The 14,934-nt window shown below is 42.3% G+C and overlaps 1 protein-coding gene and 2 non-coding genes across 3 annotated transcripts; all 3 read right to left on the reverse strand.

Moving 5' to 3' along the window:
* Positions 1–10,616: 10,616 nt before the first annotated feature.
* LOC136435317 (small ribosomal subunit protein eS4, X isoform-like) lies at positions 10,617–14,934 on the reverse strand. Its single transcript, XM_066428708.1, has 7 exons — positions 14,894–14,934; positions 14,362–14,439; positions 13,183–13,363; positions 12,772–12,869; positions 12,210–12,381; positions 11,167–11,324; positions 10,617–10,773 (listed from the first exon to the last, which is right to left on the reverse strand). The coding sequence occupies exons 1-7, from the start codon at positions 14,894–14,896 to the stop codon at positions 10,669–10,671; spliced, it is 795 nt and encodes a 264-aa protein (XP_066284805.1). The 5' UTR covers positions 14,897–14,934; the 3' UTR covers positions 10,617–10,668.
* LOC136426361 (small nucleolar RNA SNORA16B/SNORA16A family) lies at positions 11,920–12,058 on the reverse strand. Its single transcript, XR_010754288.1, has one exon. It is a non-coding gene; the product is annotated as a small nucleolar RNA SNORA16B/SNORA16A family (small nucleolar RNA).
* On the reverse strand, positions 13,766–13,903 carry LOC136426360 (small nucleolar RNA SNORA16B/SNORA16A family). Its single transcript, XR_010754287.1, has one exon. It is a non-coding gene; the product is annotated as a small nucleolar RNA SNORA16B/SNORA16A family (small nucleolar RNA).

A 14,934-nucleotide genomic window follows, 5' to 3' on the forward strand; every position in this document is an offset into this window, starting at 1 on the left:
TACAGGGTTGGCTGATGGTTACGGGCTGGCTGCAAAACATATTATTTTGCCCCCCCCCCCCCCAAAAGCCGCGTCAGAGCCTGCAACGGAGGGTACATGGACTAGCCGTTCATCACATCACATAGATAGGCGAGGTGTGCGTGGGCAAGGGCTTCTAACTCTTTTGGAGATCAGTTTCTCGTCTCTATTTTTGTACCCTGACACAGAGCGACTTGTCACGCGGGCTACCTGAGCCCAGCATGTACGTTTTCAGGCTTTGTCCACGGGTAGTCACCCCTCCCGGACTTTACCTATTTCTGTACTCCGGTCAAAGGGACTGACGCAGCTCAGCTCATGGGATCGTGCCAGCTAACATCGTGTCGGGCGCTTTACACTTAACAACACCCACTGCTACCTGCGTCATTCCTAATAACCCGCCAACGCTATGTTCGGGCGTTACACGAACGACACGTCGCTGATATTCAGCTGTCACTTATATCTGTTATGCTGTGGTGCGGTGTGGTAAAGGTATTGAATGAAAAGCCTATCTACTCTCCAAGCAGCGGTTGGATGGGTATAGCCTGGGTGACAGCCTTAGCTTTACTCGGTCGCTTCCGTTTTTGGCTACGCTTCCCACCTGGCTGTATGGATCTACTCTACTCTATATACTAAGCTAAAAAGGCTAGCATCCAAGCTAGGATGGGTAGCATTCGTTGCAGACTCCCTCCGGTTATAGTCTTTAAAGGAGTCCTAAACTCCAGAAGGCGGTGTTATTTTCCACTAGATTATGTATCAATCAATACATAATCAACCGACTTTTTACAAAATTCTGCTTGTGGTAAATTTTACAAGATGTGTTTTTTAAAACAATATGATACTCACTAAACCCCTGCAGACCCTACCAGTGTATTCCCTATGCGTAAACATACATTTTTAAACGTGGATATTTTCGGTGTAAATGAGGGTGGTTAAGCACGATATGAAGACCAATTGTTAATAAGATATAAAAGAACACATAGCCAGAAGGTTTTTCTTAACCACCCTGACATTCTTTTTGTAATCTAATTTTTGTCAGGCATTGTCAGGCACATTGTAAAAAACACATAGGCTGAGGGTCACCTGGGGAATTTGGTAGAATACTGAACGTTTTGGATGCGCACGGGACTAGTGGGTACTTTATCGTATACTGGTAAAAATATTCATTTCTACTTCCTAAAATTACCATCTTTTGGAAAATAACTTCCCCCTCTGGACCTTAGGACTCCTAAGTTACTGTTTTCATATTGCATGTCTTGTTACGGTCCTCACGGTAATAAAGAATGATAATGATAATGTTATAAAAACTTGAACAGCCGGAGGGAGTCTGCAGCGGAGGCTAGGAGATAGTGGCGAATCCCCCAAAACTGTATTGGCAACTTGACATTGAATTTGAACTAGGCAGCAGTTGCATTATATAGCAGCAATATTCTGCCACTTCAACTGGGGGGGGGGGGTGTTAAGAAACCCTGGGTTGATCTTACAGATTACTTTTGCACTGTGTGTGTGTTCTGGATACCTCTTTGTCAACGTAGAGCCTTAGCAACTTCATTTTTCACCGTTACTTTGAGTCCAAAATTTACTTTGATCTCTGGCAATCATCCGATTAAAACCCATACTTAAGACTTGAAAACAGAAAAGTGGGGCGATGTTCAGAAATCTAGGGCTGATCTTGAAAACAATGTTTGTAGTATGTATGTGTGAATAGTTGTTCATCAACGTTCAGCCTTTGCAACTTAATTCTTCTATTGCTTTGAGACAAAAATTGACCTAGCAATTATCCCATAGAAACCAATACCATTCACATCCTGCATCATGGCTACTCAGTTACTGGATTATAAAATTTCCATTTCCTTGTTAATCTGTGGTTAGATTTCACAAAATTGGCTGATCTTGTATTCATCAAAATGTGGTCTTTTAGAAAATAACACCCGCTTCTGTTGTTGAGTCCCCCTCTAAGCTTTGTCGGTAATTGCTTGGAAGACAACATCGTTCAGGAGATGTACGTCAATGCGTGACTTCCGACGCAAAGATTAGCACTTCTTAAGAGCCTCGCGCGTCCTTCAGTAAAGGTGAGAAGTGTTTACGCCGGAGAGAAATCGCGACTTGATGAGGTTTATATAACGTACTCATCTCTGATTCCTCTATGACAGACAGTTGCCCTTTGATTGAAATGCGATTTTCAAACCATAGGCCAGTAATTCGTTACAGCATCCCGTGCTCTTTTGTAGACTTGATAAGTGTGTGCATGGGGAAACTCCACGACTGCATTCTATTTATCTATCACACAATACAAAATGAATCGAGCAACTGGATAAATTCTTTAAAGACTGGGACGTTTCATATAGCATTCACTATCTGCCATCAGTGACTGAGACTGATCTGATGAAACGTCTGCCTCTTTAATTCGAGAATTTATCCCGAGTTGCTTGATCCCTTTACGGTAGCTATGTACTAGTAGTATCTTGCCTGGATGGCTAAAATTGTCCGACTTTGTACTCATTTGTCATTTTGCTAAATCTGTTTACTCTGGTAGTCATGATCAGACACGTCGGACTCTACTTGTTACAGACATGAAAAATGGATGTACAGTTTTTGGCGCGCGCGCGCGTGTGTGTTTGTGTGTGTGTGTGTGTGTGTTTGTAGTCAGCATAACTCAAGAACCTCTGGATGGATTACGATAATATTTAGTCTGTGGGTAGATCTTGGGAAGACAAAGGTTACGATCAATTTGGGGCCCGATGGTATGTGACCTTGGTACTGTAGCAGAACTTTCGGTTTTTGTATCTTTTGTCGTGGAGATGGTCGTGATTTCTTGGTGGTAGATAAGTTGTGAGTGTAAGTTAGGCGTGGTGTATGTTTTGGATGCTTTCACACATACTAATACAATATATGGAATTTTGGTATAGAAGACCACCATTTTTAATTTTTACTAATTACAGCCATATTTGTATCATCAATGAGGCAAGATAAAACAATAAATCTACAAAGGCTCAAAACATTTTATGGAGGTGTGAGGTCTCCGAACTCTTGTTTTTGACCGAGATAGACACTGGCAAGATACAAATACTGCATGCACAGGACAAAGTGACTTCAAAACATGCAGACAAACTGAACAACATGGTTCGTGATGACGCCAGCATCATTGTCGGAGGCTAATTTCGGCTGACAAACAACATCGTTACGTCATGACTGCAGTGACGTCATGTCGTCCTTGGAAACGTAAGAACGGACTCGGTATGTGCCAAGGTCTTTTGTCGCACCTCCTACTGAAAACAAACTTTCCCCCTCCATACGCACTGTCGTCGGAAAGGGACACGTGTCAGGGACAGTTGTTTTTGACATTACTAACTGAATACCTTTTTTTCTGAAGCCTTCTGCCCCAGTGGGCCAAGTACACATCCCTTTAACTGTACATTATGACGTACCTACAAACTTTATAATAAACATACAAAGAACTGGATGTATGATTTGTACGGTTCAATGTTCATTAATATAATATTTCGTACAGACAGATATGTTCATTGTGGAATTCGTATTGTAGTTGAATGTAATCGGGAACTGTTGTATTCTATATTTAAATGTCATTTGTGGCTCAAGTCTTACAATGTATTTAGAAGTAGTGCTTTTGAGTAGTAGTAACGTTAATATGTTTTGTTTTGAGGACTATGGCCGTCGCTTATGCATTGTAATCCCCAAGCAGATGCTGTGCTAGCATGCTGCTCCGTTTGATAGCCTTTCTACCTTGCTAGTGTCTGCACAAGTTGTGATGGCTGTGTGGAAGAGAAGCCGGTGTTGCGCCAAATTTCTGCTCCCCCAGATTTTTGCTCCGTGGGTTAGTGCGCGAGCGTGTAAGATGATACGTTTTCCATCCCAACGTCTGCTTGGTGACTGTATACTATAGCAGAGGTTGTGATGTGAGTGTATACCCTGCACAGTTTGTAGCATGGTGAAAAAAACGAGAAGAGCAATCTCACGAAATATGTGATGACGTCATTACACCTGTTGCCGTGAGAACCCGGACTTTGCGAACCCGCCAGGCGTAAAGGCGGGAATTCCGGACATAGCGAAAACTGATGTGGGAAAAAGCAAAAGCTTTCACCACCAAGCACACGTGTGATATTGGCTTGTTTGCTTCAGCAAACGACGCAACACATCTTCTTGAATAGAGAAACTGTGGGAAAAGCGCTTCTAGCTCTGTCTGACTAATGCACAAGTCCGTCAAGCAGATATAGTCATAACACTCCTTGACTTAGGGGAATAAGATGTTAGCACACCATGTTATTCTTCCATATCATCGTTATTACTATTACTAAGTTTAGTAAGTTTACTAGTCTTCGTATCAAAATGATGTAAGCCCCCACTCCTGACGGAATAAGCGGGGTTCTCGCAGCATTGTTTTAAAATTTCTTTTGGACAGAGACAAAGACAATGTGGCACTGCACAGTACTAGCTTGAGTGCTGTGCTGTGCCACATTGTCTTTGTCTCTGTCCAAAAGAATTATTAAAACAATGCTGCGAGAACCCCGCTTATTCCGTCAGGAGTGGGGGCTTAAGTCATTTCGATAAAGGTTAGACATCCAAGTAAACATTACGAAATATATTAAAGATGAATCAAGCAACTGGATAAATTCTCTAAAGAGTCGGACGTTTCTGATAGCATCTACTATATTTCATCAGTGACTGAGAATGTGTCTGAAGACTCCTGTATATACATGAATGAGTAGATAATTGCTGAAGAAATCCAACTATTGATTCGAGCGAGTAGACATACGAAAACGAGCCAAATCAAGCGTCTGCTTTGAGAATCTTAGTCCGCCACCAGACCCATTTGGCCGCTGATTGACATTAGAAATTGACCTAATAGATCCTAATAGGGTGAAAATTCGACAGAGGGGTTAGCCTAGCAGAGAAGGCCAGTTGACCCTGCGGCTAACATTTCCTCCCAAATTAATGACCCTATTTAGCTAATTTCTCCTGTTAATTCAGCCGCTAAAGGAGACTGGAGTTCCACACATTCCTCCAGTCGGTGGGAAAACAGCGAATTTCCCTCATTTCCTGCCCGAGCGAGCCCGACGCACGGAGGGGAAGTTTGTCCCCGCCTTCATGATCAGACAGGAAACAGCGCTAAACAAACTTGGCTTTGGTGGGAAACTGTTGCCGCACAAATAGGCCAATTGTACCCTCCTTTACTGACATCTAGGAATGCCGGCGAAAGTATTCACCTCAGGCCTCAGCATTAGAGAACCTGTCCCATCTGACGGTTGAAAATTGCGAATCAGCGCTTCCCCAAATAAACACCGGCGCTCCTAGGATCTCCTAGATGTCTGCTAAGGAGGCTAGATTGAATCATTTGACAGAGAAGGTATCCGGGCACAGACGTGCTATTTTGCTATACGGCCGAATGGCTTGTTCTCCAAGGCAAGCTCAGTCCATATACCAAGTATCGCCGGTTTCTATGTAACTTTTTTTTCAATTCGACAAGATGGTCTGGTAGAGACTAGGAAACTGTTCCTGGGACAGAAAAAAGTTTTCATGGAATATACGATATATAGATTGAAGTTTCTAGAACGCCAAGTTGATGTCGGGGTAAGACATTGCCCAAAGAGATATGATGTCTATATCATATTGAGTTTTATCATTATTGACGTATTGTTGTAACGGTTGTATCTTAGTTTTATTTTATCTGTTATGAAGCATTATAGTTTAGGCTCACTTTCTCCAGCAGTTTATGAAGAAAGACTGAATGCAGCTGTAGGACGTTTCAACTACCTCAGAGGCAGAATCCTGTTGGTGATGGTGATATGAACATGTTTAATATCATACCGTCATACATGTACAATGTATATCTATTATATCTATTGTAGTCTACTAACTTGATAATAACTACCTACTTGTTACTGCTTAATGTGTAGATTCATCACTTTCCGTAACAAGTTAATGACACATTATGATACATCTTCTATTGAAAAGAATGTGGTTTTAAGGACCTCATTGCTGGTTTAATAGATATGACAAATATTTGTAGTCATGTCTATTTCTTGCTGTGACCTTAGTGATACCCTGGGTGACCTGACCTACAATAGTTACTGGTTGGTAAGTGTTGTTTGTCCCGTTGCCAGTCAGGGGTTGAGAGTAAAGCACGCCAGACGATCCCTTCTTTGTCCCGCGGACTCATCATTATTTCATGCCGCCGTTCGCCGTTTTTGTTCTCCGGTGAAACACGGGGCGGTGTTCTTTGATGGCCGGGAGACTGCACACCTGGTCTGGATGTCAGGTGGGCTGGTTTCCGTCCTGGCGACAGTCACACTGTCAGCAAAAATGGTGATGTTAAAACGACAATCAGAGACTTTTTGTACTTTCTAAGTCCGTAGTCTCTTCAGACCATGGTTGGGAGTTAGTCGCGAGTAAGGTCATCTGTTGTTGGGAGTTGGTCGGCGAGGTTGCTTGCTAGTCTTTAAAAGTAGAGACACATTCTGTATGGTTGCGATTAGAGGAGCTAGATATAGAATATAATAGGGTGGATTCCAGGCTTCTCCCAACCCAGCGTCGACCTTGGCTGGGGATTGGTCGGGAAGGTCCTGACTGCATGTGTGATGGCGACCGGCAGACAGACAGACAGACAGACAGTTTGTATGAGATGTTGCCGTTTAGCTATGTCGAAAGACTCGCAACACTCGGAACTTGGTCGAAACGACAGAAAAGAAAAGATAGCACTTTAAACAGTACATTACACTTCCCAATGAATCTGTGGGCTGATTCTAACAGACTTCCACATACACATTGTGCAATGTACATTTCCACTGTGCAGTTGTAAATGGAATAGTACTTTAATAGTCCCTGTGCATGTCGGACGCTCTGTGCAGCCCATTAAAGTTTGGCCTGTCCCTAAACTTGTCACTGCCTCTACACAGAATCTCTTTCTTTCTTCTCTCGTGTAATCTCTAAGCAGATGTGGACTTTTGTTTATTTCAGATAGTCGTTTCAATTAAGTCCTACTGCTTTTCTGACTGCTCGAGTGCCTGAACATAATAGACGTCAAAACGCATGTAAAAACAAGGCGAAATCTCATATTTGCTTGAGGATTACTCACATGGGCTTTGTTTACTTGGACTAAGGGGGTTTAAAAGCAATGCTTGGGCAGGATCTAAAGATGTACTGTTTACAAAGGTAGACTCTCAATGAGTTCAGGCAACCTTGACCTTACCGACAGGTTGACCTTGAGCGAAGGAAAAAGGCGATATGTTTCTTCTGATGGATGATTTGTTACATGATTGACAGCTTAGGGACCATCTCAAGAACACATCACAATAATGGTGGGAATAAAGCATTGTGTTAGTCAGCAGAAGAACGTCGATCTTGATCAGAGGAGCACACTATAAGGATCTATAAGGTCAGTCCACAAGATAGAGATGATGAGAGAACGCCATGCGTGACGTCAGACATGGAACCTGTCAATCAAAGATCACGGTGGAGCCAAGGGCACTGTGGGTAAGGCACCACAGGTGGCTGAGACTGAACATACATAATCGTCAGGTTGCTATAATGACCGCTTCAACCTGTGAGCGAATTGTTTGAGGAAATAAGGTCAATGATAATATCAGTGTTGCTACCAATAAATATACAAATGTCTGTTCTTCTACGTTTGGTAACGTTGGTGAGACTAAGGTTGGTTTATCTTGGCAAGTAGCAATTATCCTGCCGTTTATCTTCAGAATTATGGAAGGAAATGATTAACGAACGAACGAATGAAGCTCTTTGTCGTGGACAACTATGTTTTTAGTTTTCCACTCTATCGCACCATTGACAAAAACGTTTCACTGAAAACTGAAACATACATGGCCTCCGTGTCACTGTTCTATGCAGAAATGACGTTATAGGAATGGGCAAAACACAGGAATGCTAAACTTCTGATGTTTCCCTCAGTTTTATATCAACTTGTGCTATGTTGTCACCCAAGGAGGTACATCGGGAGGCTCGTCAGTGTTTGACTTCGAACGACCCCTGGCGGCGGTATGCAGAAACTGCATATAAGTTGTTTTCACGCCAAGTTCCCGGCTTCTGGAACTGTACATGTAAAGGAAATATCCAAATTATGCGGCTTCTTCAGTTTCACTGTTCAAACCTTCAATAACTGCAAGGAAACACTAAGAAGAGTGAGAGGAGCTCGAGGTTTCTGTTCCCGATTCGAGTTCGCCACGACTTTTTAGTGAAAAAGTCCTCCTGGAGGGACACGGTTCTGTGCTCACGGCCTCCTCCCACTTTTCTTAAAATGTTATTATCGAATCATTATTGAATTTTATCCGTCCTAAGATTTCCATCTCTCGAGCTCCAACACGACATTTTCATCATGTATAAGTGGTATTTACAATTAGCGCACAGAGAAAATGGAGCGCTAGGATGATAGAGATTTACAGAGGAAAATACGTCATAGGAGCCTCAGGAAAACGTGTAACATCCTTAGCTATATATTCCACTAGAAGCTGCGACCGCTGTGCAACAAGACCGCTCAACGAATTTCATTAATAAAGAACGAATTTGTCATGGATTTTTGTAACGTTTTGTTGTCTTTTATTTCATCACTTTTATATCGTGCATAATATTCCAATTATGAAATCAAGGGTCACGCAAATCCAATTTTGGTCGACGCATGGTCGCTTAACGATCGCCGTCTAAGTGGAAATGGGGACTAATCAATTGCTGAGCGAACAAGAATTGCAGTACTGTTTGTTAGAAGGTGCGCAACCGAGTGGTTGAAATGGAACTCCAAGTTCAGCTCAAGAATGTAATGACGCAAAACTCTCCTGCAATTAGCGAACTTCAGATAAGAGAAGAGTTCAGTTTCACGGATCTCGTCGATATTGACGTCAACATACTCGCTTTAACGTCAGCAGACTTCCTCCTCGACTTTGGCATCGCAGCAGTCTTCCGTTCAGCCTGACGCAAGTTTGATTGTACGAATGATCTCTGACGTTGTTGCGTGTGTTTGAAATTTAGTTTGATTTAAGTATGAGAAAGTTTTATTAATTGGTGATTTGGCTGTTCAACACGCACAACTAGCCTGTTGTTATTACAAAGTGCTAGCCCTGTTGACAAAGATGAGACATCACAATGGAGTTTTGACATGGACAGCATAACGAGCTATAACCATATTCTAATTGCCTGGAATCCAGACCTATTTAGCTCCCGAGTCTCTCCGCGGAGAGAGACTCGGGAGCTATAATAGGTCTGGATTCCAGGCTACTAGTACATGTACATAAAGAATGAGAATATGAGAAACATACCAAGAGGATTCTGTGATGGAGAGAAGACGAAACGGATAAAAAAAGAAATGATCATTTACAGGATCGAAAGGGAAGAGGAATAAAAGAAGCAAGAAGGAATAAATCTGGATCCCGCCGACTAATCTCCAAGCAGATATAGAAAGGCCAAATCGTAACGTTTCTGAAGCTCCCGGAGCAGCGGGCCTTTCCTACTACGTAGTGAGCTTAAGAACGTTACGATTTTGTTTTTATACATCTGCTTGGAAATTAACTACCCACAGTTAAGTTGCTTACGTCATCCCGTCCGCCAGCTATTCATCACTGACCCAGTGTGAAGGTCCATAGCATTACTTTTGGAACAAAACTGATAAGGTGCGAATCCTTCTTAGTGGGCTCTACGAGTCTGGCCAGAGGAAACCGAGAGCATCAGAACTGATATGCCATCAGAACAAAATGTTATAAGCCCCCCAAGTGGACTCGCAAAGCCTGCTATTAAAAAGTCTAAATTACGCGTCAAGTACATGACCTCAACGGAAACTTCATAGCGTTCTGCTATTGGTACCAAAACAGATAGGGGGCTCTTCTACACTACCGAGTGGTAGCTGGGCATTCAACATTTGCCAAGAATCGGAGGTCTTCCGAGTTACTTTTAGTAGTAGGTGTAGTCTCTTTTGATTATCCTCCAAGCAGAGATTTTTGACGTGATTTTATAAGTTTTTGGCGGGCTTTCTATTTGGTCCTGTTTTCTTTATGTTGTCGTGCCCCAGTGGTTAGCCTAGAGGACACTGCATTGAGAGGTCGTGGGCTTGATTCCTTCCCTCACCCAGCCAGGTGTACATGTAAATGGGTATGTGACTTTGGTTGGGGAGGTTAAAAGGCAGTGGAATGAGAGGGATGGGCTCCACCTTACAACACTGTGCCCAAAACAGTGGATTAACATAACACTGTCCCTCTCAAGTTTCAGTCTCAAAAAGTTTACATTTTCACCTTGGCCTTTCTGAATTGTGCACTGGACAGATACTAGTACCCTGCTATACTTCATTTTGACTTATTCCTAGACCACTTTCTTTCTAATAAACATTTGATGGCCTATAGTATAGGCGAAAGTATAGGCCACATCTCTAATCAGACCTCCAGCCGAGTAAGCTGTGCCGTCAATATCTTTGAGCTTGAAGGAAAGATCAGTTGCACTGCTAATTATCATCCCTATTTTACTGATTTCCACAATTTTGACCATTATTCAACCAAGAAATCTGGTAGAAACTATCATTCCCCCAATAAAAACAAGCAACAACAAAAAATACATCTTCCATTCATCATAAAGACACAACACAAAAGTTCTGTATGAGGACAGTGTTTTTCTTTTATTTCTGGGCGTTCATTATCATTTCTATACAGCTGTGGCCGCCTTCACAGCCAGCCGCTTGTCACGCTCCTCTGCGATGGTCAGATGAATACCCTTGCCCTTCGGCAGCGACACCCATGGCTTGTTGCCCTGGTGATGAAAGTAAACAAAACAGTTGGTCATCCAATGGCAAAAAGAGAAACAAATTATGTTGAGTTATTCACAATGCAGTCACTTTTCTTTCATAAAAGGTTTTCCAACTGGCATAATACAGACTTTTCTACATGTTCCATGAGATGAAGCAAAAGATTTTTTTGGCAAACACAAATAGTATATCATTGTATTTGTACAGAGCTTAAACTTTATTCTAACACAATAACAGCATGTAAATTATACGACTGTTGTTGACTGTCCAATCACCTAGGTCATGTGAAAAAAGGTGTGATGGCAGCAAATGACTAAACTACAAACATTTCGATTTATTTTCAATGTATGATGTCCTCCCAACGGATGGAGGAAGAGAAAGAGAAGTCAGAAACTAACCCGTCCGATAACGAAGATGTTGGAGAGACGCGTGGCGAAGGTGTGGCCGGCCGTGTCCTTCACGTGGACGATGTCGAAGGATCCGGGATGGCGCTCGCGGTTCGTGACCAGGCCAACACGTCCCAAGTTACGGCCTCCAGTGACCATGCACACGTTCCCTGGGGTAAGAATCATGGAAAGTTAATTGTTAATTTGTGCCTGTAGGCTAATTACAATTGAACAACAATTACCGATACAGTATAAGCAAACAAAAGCATATAAGAATGATCAGTTGTTAAAAACTATAAGCAATAGAGGGACGGGCAGAGCAAGAGGAAATCATGAGGCTTGTGAGGCCCACATAGGACAGGCGTGGAGGCTGGAGAAATTTAAAGTGTTGGTAACACCCATCACACAGCAGGGAAATCGATCGGCCTGCGAGCTCTAAATGACATTTTCAGCAGTACTACACCCGGTATTTTCCACATCATTTTAAGGGATTGGTCGACATTCGCAGGTCAATGAATGTAATGTTCAATGTAACGGTAGATTTTCAGGCAAAAAATATGCTCAAGCTCAACTCTGGGGTAACCTTGAAATTTGGCAACCTTCTGGCCATCAACAAATATGGTTGAGGCTCATCTGTGTGACAGGGGCTTTACTACAAGCTATTGTGTATTTTGGAGTAAGTTCATTGCTATACTCATGTTCAGTTTGGTAAGGCTATCAATGATTATATTTTTTTTTCCTTACAAAGTTGGCTGCAAATATTGAATCTGTATTTTCCCTGGGTAATGCTGAGGTGACACGGGATTGGTCAGCCCAGCGACCAATGAGAAAATGGTTTAATCTCTGCCCTGTTTTGACCACGCCTAGCATCAAAACATCTAGCATGGCTTCGATCAGGGCTGATACAAACTTAAAGTTAAACAAATGGGCCATAAAAACTCCAGATTCAAGTTCACAAACCACTGGACTGTGAATAATACTAGGGTGATATTTCTTTTCCAGACAAAAATGAAAGTCATCGTAAGTAACCAGAAAATAACTTGAAGGCGCCTCACCTGTATCAAACTTGATGGAGTCGGTGATCTTGCCGGTGGTGATGTCCACCTGTACCGAGTCGTTGACCTGGATCTTGGGGTCAGGGTAGCGGATGGTTCGCGCGTCGTGGGTCACCAGGCACGGGATTCCCTTAGGTCCAGTCATCACCTTCCTCACCTTGCACAGCTTGTACTATACAGATAACAAGATATGGGATGGAGGGTCAAAAATTGGAAACAAAGCAGTGAAATCTAAATTTGAATCTTAGATTTTGACATCAATTGAATTCTGCTTATGAGATCGAAAGAGTGTGTCACTTAAGCTGTTATGCTACCATAGAAAAACAATTGAACATGTGCTGGTGAAAGTTGATGCAAAATCAGTGGCTAAACGTATGAGTAGAAGAAATACTATGTTGCCGGTAGCATTTTTCCTTGCATTAAACTCAAAAATGTATTACTTCTGCCAAGTTGTCTATGATTCTACCAGCGTGTATTCTTGTATTCTCTAAAACAGTCATGAGTTGAACAGTTACTATTACAGAATGATATATTGATACAGATAGACAGTTTCAGATCATACCTTGGCCTCCTCAGGAGTGATCCGATGGATGGTGAAGCGTCCCTTCACATCGTAGATCAGCCGGAAGTTCTCGGCAGTCTTCTCAATGGTGATCACATCTGCAAGATGACAAACAACATGAATACTTAGTTCATAACTGCCTTCTCTACAGGCAAAATCATCAGCACCACGAGCAGTAAAAGAGCAAGAACAATTCCAGTTAAGAAAGAATGATAATACAACATGAATTCGTTTAGGTCATTGCTGCTGCTCTTCAAGAGTTTACACAAGAACTCACAATGGACCCTGAAATTATAAATTACAATAAGGGCTGCAGACACTTTTAACAAGAAGAGTTTTCCATTGGCATAAAAAACCCTTCTCACACCACATGATATTCTGCAACTTGTGAGCATAACCATGACCACTCACCCATGAAGCCGGAGGGGTAGCAGCGGTCAGTGCGGACCTTGCCGTCCACCTTGATGAGCCGCTGCATAAGGATACGCTTGACCTCATCGTAGGTCAGGGCGTACTTGAGTCGGTTCCTGAGGAACAGGCAGAGCGGGAGGCACTCGCGCAGCTTGTGGGGACCACAGGACGGGCGCGGAGCCTGGAGGAAGCAGAAGTGTTGTTTATAGTTAACAGTGAACGTGATCATGTTGTCTACTGAAGAGCTACTCTTCCACTGGTTGTGACGAAGAGATAGATGCTATGCCTGCCTACTAGTATGTACACTTTAACAGGGAAATTCTTCTAGTTCTTTCCAACAAGAACAATGAACAGTGGATCACAGCTTAACGCCCCGTCCTAAAGAATGTATCCCTTTCCATAAGCGTGCATGTTGGGTGAGCGACAACAGCCAGGATTCAACCCTTTCGTCCAGTGGACTAATCTATGCACAGTGGTTCATTCCAATATTCACAGTCTGGTGATGCTGTCGAATTTATGATTTATAGCTGTCCTCTTTTAACAAACATGACTGCTTTCAATTTTCCAAGATTGATTGATTGACATATGTCTTTTCCCTGGGTAATGCTGAGGTGACACGGGATTGGTCAGCGCAGCGACCAATGAGAAAATGGTTCATCTCTGCCCAGTTTTGACCATGCCTAGCATTTAAACATCTAGCATGGCTTCGATCAGGGCAACTCAACTTCTATCTTCTCCTTTATACCTTCTCATAACTGGTTCTCACAATTTTAAAGGCAGGGTACTGTGTACATAAACTTAACAGTCCACGAAGTATTTACGTAATCAGTCAATGTACTGTTCAAGTCTTACTAGTTACTACTCCTCACCAGCTCAGCATACTACATAATTTTGCACCATCATTCTTTGTCCTAAATCATAAACACAGGTAAGCGAGATTTGCATATTTCAGTTTAATATAATAATATTTGAATCAACTATTTATCATAGTGTGACCTATCAGATCTTCTTAGAATATCTTAAATTATGCGTAGTTCAGATAAAGTACTGCTCATAACCTAATAACTTAATTTCGTGAATAGTTATGAACATCACAAAGCTTTAAGGCATGCGACATACCCCTGCAGGGCCTGCACACAGTCATAAAAATATTAATAAAACAAAAGGGGAGGTACTTACGAACTTGCCGGACAACTTGTCCAGCATCCAGTGGTTCGGCGCAGCAAGGCGCTTCAAATGCTTTTTCGGACCTCGCGCCTAGAAGAGACACAAAATCGTAGCAAAAAAATCTAAGTTCGGATTTCGAAACATTTTTATGAGAAAGTTCGCAGGGATAAATTTTGAACAGCGGTCCATATCTACGATATTTTTGACGTCAAAACACAGGCTATAAACACACCTATACACATGGCTGACATTATTTTAATAGGTGTTGTACTTCATTACTGGGAACAAAGTGTAACGAACGCATATTATCGGAAAAACTTGTACTCGGCCTGTAATGCCGACAGATAGGGACACGATTTCAACGTAAGCAACCACAATACTTCAAGTGAAAACTGGCTTCAAATACTTGTAGGCACAGACATTTCCTATTCTTGAATACCTTTATACCCTTAGTTAAGTTTCTATCATAGTTTTAGACCATTTTAACTTCTGTTTACTGCAGATTACGAAAGATAAACGCAGATGTCGGATATTTTTTACCCACCATGTTGGAAGCCGAGGGAGAGAGGAAGATCCGCTCCCAGC

This window comes from Branchiostoma lanceolatum, chromosome 1, assembly GCF_035083965.1.
Source record: "Branchiostoma lanceolatum isolate klBraLanc5 chromosome 1, klBraLanc5.hap2, whole genome shotgun sequence".
NCBI classification, from domain to species: Eukaryota; Metazoa; Chordata; class Leptocardii; order Amphioxiformes; family Branchiostomatidae; genus Branchiostoma; species Branchiostoma lanceolatum.

Coding starts and splice junctions, on each gene's coding strand:
- LOC136435317 (XM_066428708.1), bottom strand. Junction 12,870..13,182: donor CTACCCCTCCGGCTTCATGG/GTGAGTGGTCAT, acceptor GTCATCTTGCAG/ATGTGATCACCATTGAGAAG. Junction 11,325..12,209: donor CTCCATCAAGTTTGATACAG/GTGAGGCGCCTT, acceptor TTCTTACCCCAG/GGAACGTGTGCATGGTCACT.